This window comes from Lathyrus oleraceus, chromosome 1 (genome assembly GCF_024323335.1).
Source record: "Lathyrus oleraceus cultivar Zhongwan6 chromosome 1, CAAS_Psat_ZW6_1.0, whole genome shotgun sequence".
Lineage (NCBI taxonomy): Eukaryota > Viridiplantae > Streptophyta > Magnoliopsida > Fabales > Fabaceae > Lathyrus > Lathyrus oleraceus.
The window spans coordinates 250,986,438-251,000,229 of NC_066579.1; the positions used below are offsets into that span (position 1 = coordinate 250,986,438).

Consider the following 13,792-nt stretch of genomic DNA (forward strand, 5'->3'; position numbering starts at 1 on the left):
GGTAGACCTTTCATAGCCACTGCCAGTGCGATAATAGATGTAAAGCGAGGAAAATTAACATTCGAAGTAGGTGAAGAGAAGATTGAGTTTATTCTTTCCCAATTTCTTAAATCTCCAGCTATAGATGAAACCTGTTGTTTCATTGATATCATTTTTGAATGCATAAAAGAATTAGCAGCTGAACAACCACCACCTATTAAGGAACTGATCAAACTTCCATCAGAAGCCATGCTAGAAGAAGATGAGGTCGAATATGACTGTCCTCATACTGATGATAGCTTAAGAGAATGTCTTGCACTTATACCTAAACCTATGCCAATCCCTAAGCAACCTTAAGTTGAACTTAAGGTACTACCAAAAAATCTAAGATACGAGCTTCTAGATGGACGCCTTGGTCAATTATAGTTAACACTGATCTTGATAATAATGAGACTAAGAAACTCTTAATAGTGTTGAAAAAGTATCATACTGCTTTAGGCTAAAATATTTCATATTTAAAAGGGATAAGCCCCTTTGTGTGTATGCATGAAATCATGCTAGACGAGGACTCTAAAGCCTCTAGAGAGCACCAGAGGAGGATTAATCCTATCATGGGTGATGTTGTAAGGAAAGAAGTGCTAAAATTGCTTGAAGCTAGAATAATTTATCCGATCTTTGATAGTCAATGGGTTAGCCTAATGCATGTCATACCTAAGAATGGAGGCATCACTCTAGTTCATAATGAGAAAGGAGAATATGTAGCTAAACGAGTAGAAGCTAGATGACAAATGTGTATAGATTACCGAAAGCTAAACAAAGCAACCCAGAAGGACCATTTTCCTCTTACGTTCACTGATTAAATGCTTGAACATTTAGATAAATACTTATATTTTTGTTACTTAGACGGTTACTCAGGATTTTTCTAAATACCAATTCATATAGATGACCAAGAGAAGACTACCTTCACATGTCCCTATGGAACATTCGCCTACCATTTGGACTATGCAATGCTCCCACAACCTTTCAAAGATGTATGATGGAAATATTTGCAGACTTCCTAGATGATATCATTGAAGTATTTATGAATGATTTTCCATGTGCGGATCAAACTTTGAAGGATGCCTTGCTAACTTAGAAAAGATGCTAGAAAGATACGTTAAAGTAAACCTAGTACTTAACTAGAAGAAGTGCCATTGCATGGTAAAAAAAGGTATAGTCTTAGGGGGATAAAGGTTGACAAATCAAAATCAAAGTTATTAAAAACCTCCAACCACCAAAGATGGTCATAGAGATCTGAAGTTTCCATGGACACGTCAGTTTCTACCAATGTTTTTATTAAAGACTTCTCTAAGATCACCAAACCTTTAACACGTCTCTTGATGAAAGACACTGAATTCATCTTCGATGAGAAATTCCTAGAGTCATTTAATCTCCTTAAACACGCCTTGATCTCTGCACCTATCATGCAACCTCCTAATTGGAGTCAACCTTTTGAGATCATGTGCGATGCGAGTGATTACACCGTAGGCGCTATTTTAGCACACCGAAAAGATAAGAAAGTACATGTTATTTATTACGCAAGAAGAACACTTGATGTAGCTCAAATAATTATGCCACAACCGAAAAGGAACTCTTAGTTGTGGTGTTCTCTATTGAAAATTTTCGATCTTACTTAGTAGGAGCTAAAATCATTATATATACAAATCATGCTGCTATAAAATACTTTTTTAGCAAGAAAGATGTGAGGCCTAGATCACTTCGTTGGATCCTATTGTTACAAGAATTCGATTTAGAAATTTGTGACAAGAAGGGAACCGAAAACGTAGTTACCGAACACCTGTCAAGACTAGATAAAATTAAGCCAGAACACGTACGCATAAATGATGACTTCACTTATGATAGATTGGTCGCATCAGCAGAAATCGAAGGACTTAGATATGATCATTATCTCAATTATCTTAAAAGAAAATACTAAAACATTAATAAAAAACGGAGGAAGAAGTGGCGTTGGAGCAAACCACTGTACCATGGTATGCAGACTTCTTAAATTATTTAGCAGTCGGAGCTTTACCTCTAGATATGACCTATCAACAGAAGAAGAAATTATTCCATGATTTAAAACATTTCTATTGGGATGAACCCCTACTCTTTAAAATAGGCGCTGACGGTATCTATCATCATTGTGTTTTTGAAGAAGAAGTTCAGAGTATCATGAACCACTATCACTCCTCTCCTTATGAAGGGCATGCCAATACATCAAAGACCTACGCAAAAATCCTTCAAGCAGGCCTCTATTGGCATAACATATGGTGCAATGTCCATTCTATGGTCGTAAACTGTGATCGTTGTCAATGCACCAAAAACATTTCTCAATGTGATGAAATGCCTTTGAATATCATATTAGAGGTAAAAGTCTTTAATGTGTGGGGAATTGATTTCATGGGTCCTTTCCCATCTTCATTGGGAAAAAAATACATACTCGTCGTTGTCGATTATGTATCCAAATGGATAGAGGTCATTTCCTCTCCTAAAAATGATGCACAAGTGTTAATTAAAATGTTTAAGAATAACATCTTCCCTAGATTTGGAGTACCTAGGTTAGTCATAAGTGATGGAGGATCACATTTCATATCTAAGATATTTGAGAAGCTCTTACACAAGTACGGGGTACGACATCGCATAACTACACCTTACCACCCCATACCAGTGGGCAAGTAGAGGTTTCTAACATAGAAATTAAATAGATTCTAGAGAATACTGTTGCAACCTCTAGAAAGGATTGGTCGGCTAAGCTAAATGAGGCATTATGGGCGTAATGGACAACCTATAAAACACCTATAGGGACTACACCCTTCAAACTTGTGTATGGAAAGTCATGTCATCTATCAGCCAAGATGGACCATGAAGCTTATTGGGTCGTTAAGAACCAAAACATGGATTATAAAGCAGTCGACGGAAAAAAAATTAGACATTCATGAGTTGGAAGAACTAAGATTAGATGCCTATGAAAGTTACCAGATATATAAAGAGAGAACTAAGAGATGGCACGATCAACACATCATTAGAAGATACTTTTCAGAAGGAGAGCTAATACTCCTTTTCAAATCTAGATTAAGACTTTTTCTTGGGAAACTACGTTCCAGATGACCGGGACCATTTGAAGTGACCAAAGTGATGCAGTCTGGAGTTGTCGAGATCTGAAGTAAATCAACAGGGCCATTCATAGTAAATTGTCAGAGGCTAAAAACTATCGTAGTGAATAAGAACTCAACTACTATGGTTGTTTAAAACTTGATGAGCCCCCTGTTAGCTCGCCCGAGGATTGGTCTTAAATGTATGTCGAGCTAAAAACGTAAAACATAGCGCTGCATGGGAGGAAACCCACAATTTTTCTTTTCTTTTCACCTTCCAAATTAGACTAAGCGTAAAACTTAAATATTGTTAACAAAATTGATAACTTTGTTCATGTTTCATTCTCAGGCCACTCCCATTCTCCATAGCCTCTTTCCTACTAACTCTTATTTGAGAATGGAGCGTGTTGACAACCAGATGATCATGTTCAAGGATAACGACCAGAGGAGGCGATATGAAGTCTTATCTCAGAGAACCATCTCTCCTACCAGGTATCTTGATTTTCAGTACTTAGAAACCTTAGGCTTAAGAGATAGCCTCATGTACATGTTCAATCAAATTAGCTGGGACCAGTTCTCAATTGATAGACAAGATACATACCAGAATCTCACCTTAGAGTTCCTTAGTTCCTTTTATTATTTTCCTCATAAAGGAGTAGGAAAGGACATATGTAGGACTATATTTAGACTCTTTGGGTGAGGTTACACTTTCAATCATAATGAGATAAGAGAAATGCTAGGATTTCAAACCAGCCAAGACGCCTTCACTGAAGTTCCAGGCGATAACTGTATGTAGTATAAGCTCGATAATTTATGGGATATCATTACAATGGAAACCCCGCCTAACTATGAGAGGATGAACGCTACCGTCATCCACAATCTAGAAATTAGATACTTCCAGATGGTCCTAGCATAAACTTTCTTCAAAAAGAGTGAAACCACTGACACTATTAGTAAAGAAGAACTATTTATCATGTTTAGTGTCTTCCAATCCCGTCCAATTCATTATGCAGCATTTCTGCTTGCTAACCTGAATACTACAGCTAATTCAATAAGATGATATATTCATGTTGGCGGGATTGTCACCTCCATAGCCATTGTTGTTGGACTCCAGAACCAAGTGACTCATCTAACACCTATGCAAGAGTTTACACTGATTGATATTAACCACTGCTTAAATGGGAAGCTGATGAGGAACATGATACTTAATGAATTCAAACTTTTGATTCATAATGAAGTTATCCACAACTTCTTCCTCTCGAACTGTGAGCAAACTAGCATCCACAACCGTGAGAATTGGATATACAGACTAGAGGGCCAAGGAGAGGCACCTAAGCCACCTCAAACCCCTCCCAAGCCTGAATACCACCCTGCTTCTCCATTAGATATATCTTCATCATCTTCTTATGTAGATCTTCCTAATGTACAAGGGCAAAATGTTGACTATGAGCTCAACACCCTTAGACATGAAGTCACAACTCTTCACCAAGCACTTCAAGATCAAACTAACAGAATGGTTAAGAAAATGGATCACCTATTTCAAGAGATTTATTCTTTACATAGAACAATGGGTCCTAGAGCCAGGCATCGTGGTACTTGAAAGTTTTCTTATGTCTATCATTTCCTACCGCTTCCGCAGAAACATTAAGGCCAATGTTCTGTTTAAGTGTGGGGGAGGATATATTTTTCGCTTGTCAATTTTATTTTGTTTTATGAAATTACATTTCAAATTTCAGTTGTCGAGCTATTGACGTTAAACAAAACGCTGCATGGGAGGAAACCCACAAAATATTTATCATTCTTTCAGATCAATTCAATTTAATTTTTTTTTTCATTTAAGTCTTGAGTTATTTCTCACTTTTTATTAATTTATCATTATCGCACCGCGAAAAATACCTGAACGCATCACACGCTCAAAGATACAATAGAGTCGCCACCGAACTTTATCTATTCCCAAAGGAAAGAGAAAATATCGATAAAACCTAGGGGTAGGAGAAAATGGATAAGGAAGTCGATTATACAAGGGGGAAGTATTAGCACCCCTCACATCCACTGTACTAAACAGGAACCGTTTTGATTGTTCTTTGTTCGAATATGTGTTATTATCTAAAGGTAACTTACGAAAGGGGAAAAGGTTTAATAATTAGTGTTCTCACCAAGGATTTGAACCCTCGTACCTACGTATCCTCATAGCGCAATAAGGAAATAAGAGCTTTGTGGTTCGTGGTAGAAAATATAGATGCATTAGTTGATTTTAGGGAACAATTATAATCTTATCCTAGAAGTGTGTAGACGTTAGCTGATTTTGATCCTAGTTAGGATGCTCCAAGCTTTTAGTATGACTGCTAAGGAACGAATTATAGAAGTTCTTTTATGAAAAGAAGAGTTGTTTTGAAAAAGGTTTGAGTGATGAAAGAAAAGGAAATAGTTGATTGAGTTTAATTAAAAGGAAAGAAATTTCTTGAATAAAAAGTGTTATTTTGAAATGAAAGAGTGTTGTTTCGATTGAATGAGTGTTGTTGATGTGTGGTGAAAGTATTGTCTGGACCATTGTGTATTGCTTGAATATTAGGAAGAGTGGTGTGTTTGAACCAAAGAGAGTGTGTCATTAAACAATAGATGGTGATTAGCCAACATAAGAAAAGAGTATAGTGGCAACTGATAAATGGTGTAGTTGTCGTACCTCGGTAAATGAGAACACGACCTCATGAAGCCCAATCGCACACTCGCGGGATAGACTGAACAGAGTCGCCAACGACTTTATTTATTCCCAAAGATGGAAAGGGGAAATATCGACAAAACCCCTAAAAGAACGAAAAAGATATTGATCATCATAACCAAATCAGGATTCGGGAGTCGGTTATACAAGGGGAAGGTATTAGTGTTGGTGTAAGCCCTAGAGGCCAATACTTTTGGTACTTGTATCGAATTATTTATTAATAATAAAAGGCTTTTTCTTTATTATGTTTGTTTAATAAAGTCCCTAGAATAGCTAGCCCGTTTAATGTATCAAGTGTGACTTAATCAAAAGATCCCGTTAAACATAAGGACACTATTCTTAAAGTATTCGTAGTCAAGCTTTTTAGTGAAGTAGGATAACATTAAAGCATTAAGACTATTATGTATATATACTAATGATCATATCTCATAGATCATGGATAAGGAGTTATCAAGTCTTAAACATAAGTATGAATATTAGGAGTAATATTTATACTGGATTGACCCGCTGTAGGAATACTACACAGAATGTTATGCAAAGTGTCATAAGTTATTCTCATGGTGATAATGGTGTATACCACCCTTCGACCTGAAACCACTACGGACCCTAGATGTAAAGTTAAGTGCTTTATTGCTGATCAAACATTGTCCGTAACTGGATGACCATAAAGACAGTTGATGGATACTCTACGAAGCATGTTGAGGGACACGAGTGACCTAGATGGAATTTGCCCATCCTGCATAGCAGGATAAATGTCTAAGGGACCAATATTGAACTGGACAAGGATGACACAGTCTATGCCTTGTGTTCAATATAGACATAAGGGCAAAAAGGATAATTGTACACACAAGTATTTTCACAAAAAGGGATTTGTCAGATCACATGGCATTTTCGTGTCTTGAGTAGTAGTGATGTGTTGCTAGATACTGCTCACTATTTATTATGTTAAATATGTGATTTAATATAATTGCCAATGTCACAAAAACCTACAGGGTCACACACAAAAGAACGGATTGATGAGCGATAGAGTAAATAATGAACACTGTAAGGTACGGTGTACTTAAGTGAATTGTAGAACATCGTAAGGTACAATGCAGTTAAGTAGAATACGAAATATGGTAAGGTACCACACGCTTAAATGATTTTCGGTATACCATAAGATATGGGCCACATACACTTAAGTGGGCTTTTTAGCTTGCAGCCTACACAAGTGGTTCTATAAATAAAACCCTTGTGCAGAAGCCTTTGACTTGATGAAATTTTGTTTCTTTCTCTCTCTCTCTCTCTCTCTCTCTCACTCAAAGCCTTCATTCGTAGCAACTAGCATTGAGACTGAAGGAATTTGTTCTTGTGGATTGAGTAAAGGTGTTGTCACCATACAACGCTCATGATCACTCCTTAGATCTGCATCAAAGGCTTCAATTTCCACAAGAGGTAACTGTTTCTATCACTGATCATGCCCATTCGTAAGGATCACTAAAGGATTTTTTTTAATTTCTGTTGCGTTTTAGATCGCAATTTTCCTTCAGTGGTATCAGAGCCACTTACGAAACCATGCATCTGATAGTTGTTTATTTTTTGTATTTTCTGTATTAATATGATAAAAAGACATAATGAATTAAATAATAAACGAGTAATTAAATTTGACATCATGTGTGTATGATTTGGATGATTGATGTTAACTATGCTTCGGAATCCGACATTAGTATGGTGAAGAAGTGATACATCGATCGTCCATAGGTTACACAAATGAGATAGATCAATTTATATATATGATATAATTAATTATGATGCAAAATTGGTATATATGATATACTGTTTCTATTTCGTTCATTCAAACACTTAATGATTGTTATTCCTTTGAGTGCTAAATGGTCATTTGCTTCGGAATCCGACATTAGTACGGTGAAGCAATGACGTGTTGATCAATCATACTGAATTATAAATCGAGGTGTCTTTGACGGTATGAAATTGATGCATTATGGTTCATGACGGTACAACGGTTGTATTGTCAAAGAGTTATGCAATTAGGGTTATGACTGCACAAGAGTTGTGCTTTAAAGTATCAAGTGTTGATGCGAAAAACGATGCAGGTTTCAAATGAATTATTCATTAAAATTTTACACTAGGGCAATGCCCCTAACAACCCCGCAGGGGACGCTTCCCCCTTGACCCCCGTTCGCTGACCGGGCAGCAGAACCCCCGGCTAACTCTGCATAGTGTGATCAATCGCCAAAATTTTATTTGGTTTATTTAATTAAAAAAATTTAAAATAATAATAATAATGTGTTTATTATTATTGTCTTGTGGTGATCAGTTATGGCCTTAGTTTACCTTTATTTTGTTTTTGAGATTGTAAAATACGACCTGCGTGTCGTGCCTCTTTTTTAATCTCTTAATGTAACTTCTTTTCTCATCTCACTCCCTCGTATGTAAAACAAGTTTCTTTTATGAAGAAAGAGAAGAATACAATACCAAAGGGGGAAAACCTTGAAGATCTTGCTTGGAGAAACTTAGATCGTTATTAGGCTAGCTTAGGTTCTCTCATTGGCTTAGGAGAACAATTGCGCTAGGGGCCATAACTGTTTCATTTTGTATGTATATGTTAGCTGGCAAATTTAGGCTAAGGAAAAAATCCAATTTCGACCGGGGGTTCCGTCGGAAGCTCCTCGACAGAAGGGTGTGAGAGCCTGTCAGTCGACACAGGCAAGCTTTGGTCGAAGCCAAAAGGTTTCGAATGGAGAAGGAGAACGTGGGCACGTAAAGAAGTCGTGGGTAGTTATACACTGAGATGGAAGTGGACCGACACGTGGCACCTCAAGAAGGCTTTGTAACCCCCCGACGGTTACTTTCTAATTAGTATTTAAGCCAATGTTAGGTGAGAATTCGAGGGTGGCAATTTGAACATTTGCAGTAGGGGTAAAACTTGAAGTATCAAAGCGTTTACGAGAAAAAAGTTACTCTCCTCACAAACAATGTATTTTGCCTCCACTTTATAATTACAAGTCATTTAATCTTCGCAAAGCTTATCTCTTGTCTTGTTTCACTTTACTGTTTAACGTATTTCTTTCAGTACTTTATCGTTTCTACCTGTTATTTTACCTTTATTCTTTTCTTGACTAGTAAAGAGTCTCATTTACACCCTTTCAACCATTCAGAAACATTGTTTACCAAATAGCCATACACACAAAACACTAAGTCCGAGACTCCTTAGCCGGTCCTGAAAGTAACCCTCATATAAGAAGGCTGGAGATTGTTGCGCAAAACAACAAATTGGCACCCCTGGTGGGACCTCGACAGTGTTAAGTTGTATGCGATTGCACAGTGGAAAAATGACATCTCCTAGACCCCACGAAGAAACGTCTTCGGCGAAAGACACAACGACGCCCCAGGCCGTGGACACCAGCTCTATTATGGCATCGACAGTTTCAACAACGTTTTTGGGACCAATTTTGACGCCGTGTCAGCCACAAACACCGACATCGACAACCATGAGAACTATGGGGCAACATATGCCCAGTTACTCGGCTCCCATACACAGAATGTTGGGAATGCCGACGGAGTTTATGGCAAACATGCATAACCTCGGTTCGACTTACAGCGATACCTCGTCATCACCATTCCCTCGTTATCAGGGGTTTGGACCTTTGGCAGCCCCATTTGGTCATCCCCCAGGGTTCGGATTGACGTCTTAATCAGTCCCAACATTTACGTCAAGCTCCGTTGTCGTTATGAGACAGTAAATGGAAGAAAGTAACCACGAAATGGTACACATGTTGACTAAGCAAATGGGTACTATTTTAAGGCCTTTGATACAGGATTCGACGCAGAGTTATCAACAGTTGGCGACCTAAATGACCAGGATTGAAGACTTTTTGGGAGCTCCAAGGGCTCAAGTGCGTCATAACCCCACGCCTCCTCCTCGACCAGAGACTCCTGTTCGACAAGAGGAGATGACAGAGGATACGGTCAAACAAGAATACCAGGAGTTTGAACATATCCCAAGGGTGGAACGAAGGCCTTCCGTGGTACTGGTTAACCGTAACCAGGATCCCGACCAGGTGGTTCGACAAGTTCGACACGACACAGCCGTAGGGGAACAAAACCTAGAGGCTATCATCAAACGGATCATAGTGCGAAATGGACTAAGTCCGTGCCTCCAACGACAGACATACTCCTCGCCTCTACCAGATTTTGTCTTACAGACAGAATTGCCAAGGGGATGGAAAGTCCCTAAATTTACTAAGTTCACGGGGGATACTGAAGAATCCATCGTCGAACATGTAGCGAGGTACCAGACCGAGGCTGGTGACATAGAAAACAAAGAGGACTTGAAGTTGAAATACTTCCCAAGTTCTCTCACGAAAAATGCGTTTACCTGGTTCACGATGATACCTCCTCAGTCGATCCAAACATGGATACAGTTGGAAAGGTTGTTCCATGAACAATTTTACATGGGACAATCAAAGATTAGTCTTAAAGAACTAGCAAGCGTTAAGAGAAAGGTCATTGAGTCAATTGATCAGTACCTAAACAGGTTTAGACTATTGAAGGAGCGATGCTTTACTCAAGTCCCTGAACACGAACTAGTCGAAATGGCGGCTAGGGGTCTAGATTATTCTATAGGAAGAAGCTGGACACCCAGTACCTTAGGGATATGGCCTAATTGTCCGATAGGGTTCGATGTATCGAACATTTGAAAGCTGAAAAGTCTAAGGTGGGTCGATATCATAAAAAAGAGAAAGTGTCCTACATCGCAGTCGAAGGAGACTCTTCCGACGACGAAGATATAGTCGACAAGAGTGAGGTCAATATGGCGGAGCTCAAGCCCGAACCTCCATATACGTGCAAGGTTTTGAAACCATCGAACGGGAAAAACCTTGTCGAACTAGAGAGAACAGATAAATACGTCGCTAAGACATATACGTTCGACGTGTCTAAATGCGATGAGATCTTTGATCTATTGGTAAAAGACAAACATTTTATCGTCCCTTAGGGTTTAAAAGACCCTCCCCTAGAACAGAAAAAGAAAAGGGGATTTTATAAATTTCATAATTTCCTTGGTCACAAAACTCACCAATATGTTCTTTTCAGGGATTTGGTGCAAAAAGCTCTGAAAGAAGGAAGGCTTCAGTTTGGCGAAAGGCCAAAAATGTAGGTGGATACCGACCCTTTGAAGGTGGAAGAAGCATTGTATGCTGAGCCTCTAGAATGCATGATGGTAGAGGCTACTGATGGTCTCATTAAGGTTCTCAAAGCAACCTCATTAGATGAATCATTTGAAGTAATGATGGTCGAAACTACTGAAGGTTTCAGAGTCAAAGACGAAAGGAGGCCCGATTCGGCCTATCCCCAGCTGGGTGAAAGTTTGTCTGACTTTCAGGAGAAGCGAAAGGGGAAAGCATCAAAGGCTCTGTTATGCCCAAAGAGCAGTGCGGTATTCAACGAGAAAGCCGCCGAAAGACTGAAGGGCGACAACAAGACCAATAAGGAGGAAAAGCCTATTGTCCCATGATTTGTGTTCGACATACACGAAGTGCCTCGAAGGAACAAAGATACAGGAGATAATTTCAACATCCACACATGAAGACATTCATTCCTCCAACCGATGTTCCATAGGAGAAGTGGATAGAACCTGTCAATCAGAAAGGGGGCAAGAAACCGAAATGGAGGGTGTTGGAAAAAGAGGCAACGTCTCCAAAGAAAAGAAGAGATTACATAATCTCTCCTAACTACAAAAGAAAGAATCCTATGACTAGGACACAGTGGAGACGCCACCAGCGAAACAAAAAAGCTGGGAAAGCTGTTACCATCCCACAGTCGAAGACTTCGGAAACTGCTGGACAAAAGGAACAGGTGTCAAAGGTCAAGGGACTTGCAAAAATGGTGGCCAACCAGACAGTGGCCATGATCGTTGACTCGACGGGAAAGAAGGCAGTGATAGCCACTCAGAACATGGAATGTTCATTAGAGATTGAGAGACGACCACGAAGCGAGGAAAGATCGAAGGAGGAGGGGCCATAATATTCTCCCCAACTAGAGGAAGAAGAACCTAAGTATTCTCCTTAGTCTGATGAGGAATTTGACGAGGATATGTATGGCAAAAACAACGAAGATATCTACGGTGATGATTTCATCGTAAACTGCGGCATTGTGTCGGTACTACCAACCGAATACGACATGGTGTATGAAGTTTCTGAAACAGAAGGAGACTTTGTACCAGACGACACAGAGGGGGGAAAGCCTTTATGGTACTATGTCATGAACAAAGGCGTGGTGGAAGAGCAAAAAGCAATGTCTGAAAGGCCTAGTACTGGGATGATGTGCCATCTAAAACCATTGTTCATCAGAGCTAAGGTGGACGAAATGGCGGTGAATAAGGTTTTTATCGATGGAGGTGCTGCAGCCAACCTAATGCCATATACTCTGTTCAAGAAGATAGGAAAAGTCGATGAAGATCTCCAACAACACAATATGGTCCTTTCAAATTGTGAAGGGAAGACCAGCAATATAATGGGAATCAGGATCTATAAAGATAGATCACAAAAACTGCTTGGCCTAAGTCAGAGTACATACATAGGCAAAGTTCTGAGACACTTTAATATACATGATTCCAAGAAAGGATTCATACCTATGTAACATGGCCTGTGTCTATCAAAAACGCAATCCCCTTCAACTAAGGAATAAAAGGATCACATGAATAAGATTCCATATGCATCTGCAATAGGATCTATCATGTATGCCATGTTATGTACTCGACCAGATGTCTCGTATGCTTTAAGTGCAAAGAGTAGGTACCAATCTGATCCCAATGATGCTCATTGGGTAGCTGTCAAGAATATCCTTAATATTTGAGAAGGACTAAGGACTCATTCTTGATATATGGAGGTTAGGAAGATCTTACTGTAATTGGATACATCGATGCTAGCTTCCGGACAGATAAGGATGACTTTAGATCGCAATCTGGTTATGTGTTCTGCTTAAACTGTGGCACTGTGAGCTGGAAAAGTTCAAAGCAAGATACAATTGTTGATTCTATATCGAGGCCGAGTGTATTGCCGCCTCAAGTGCAACACAGGAAGTTGTTTGGATCAAAAAGTTCATTAGTGAACTTGGCATAGTTCCTAGCATTGTGGATCCCATTGATCTCTATTGTGATAACAATGGTGCTATTGCACAAGCTAAGGAGACTAGATCTTACCAACGATCCAAACATATACTTAGGCGTTATCACGTCATTCGAGAGATAATAGATAGAGGAGATGTGAAAATATGCAGAGTACCTACACTTGACAATATTGTTGACCCACTCACAAAACCTCTTGTGCAGTAGAATCATGATGGCCATACTAGATCTATGGGTATTAGGGGTATGCCTGATTGGCTCTAGTGCTAGTGGGAGATTGTTGGTGTAAGCCCTAGAGGCCAATACTTTTGGTACTTGTATCGAATTATTTATTAATAATAAAAGGAATTTTCTTTATTATGTTTGTTTAATAAAGTCCCCTAGAATAACTAGTCCGTTTAATATATCAAGTGTGACTTAATCATGAGATCCCATTAAACATAAGGACATTATTCTTAAAGTATCCGTAGTCGAGATTTGTTATGAATTGGGATAACATTAAAGCATTAAGACCATTATGTATATAGACTGATGATCACATCTCATGGATAATGGATAAAGAGTTATCAAGTCTTAAACATAAGTATGAATATTAGGAGTAATATTTATACTGGATTGACCCGCTATGATAATACTACACAGAATGTTATGCAACATGTCCTAAGTTATTCTTATGGTGATAATGGTGTATACTACCATTCGACCTGAAACCATTATGGACCCTAGATGTAAAGTTGAGTGCTTTATTGTTGATCAAACATTGTCCGTAACTGGATAACATAAAGACAGTTGACAGGTACTCCACAAAGCATGCTGAGGGACATGAGTGACCTAAAT

The 13,792-nt window shown here is 38.9% G+C and overlaps 1 protein-coding gene across 1 annotated transcript; it reads left to right on the forward strand.

Annotated features, from left to right (window-relative positions):
* The first annotated feature begins 9,683 nt into the window (after positions 1–9,683).
* Positions 9,684–10,529, forward strand: LOC127101945 (uncharacterized). Its single transcript, XM_051039371.1, has one exon. It carries the CDS (start codon positions 9,684–9,686, stop codon positions 10,527–10,529), a length of 846 nt encoding a protein of 281 aa, XP_050895328.1.
* The last annotated feature ends 3,263 nt before the right edge of the window (positions 10,530–13,792 follow it).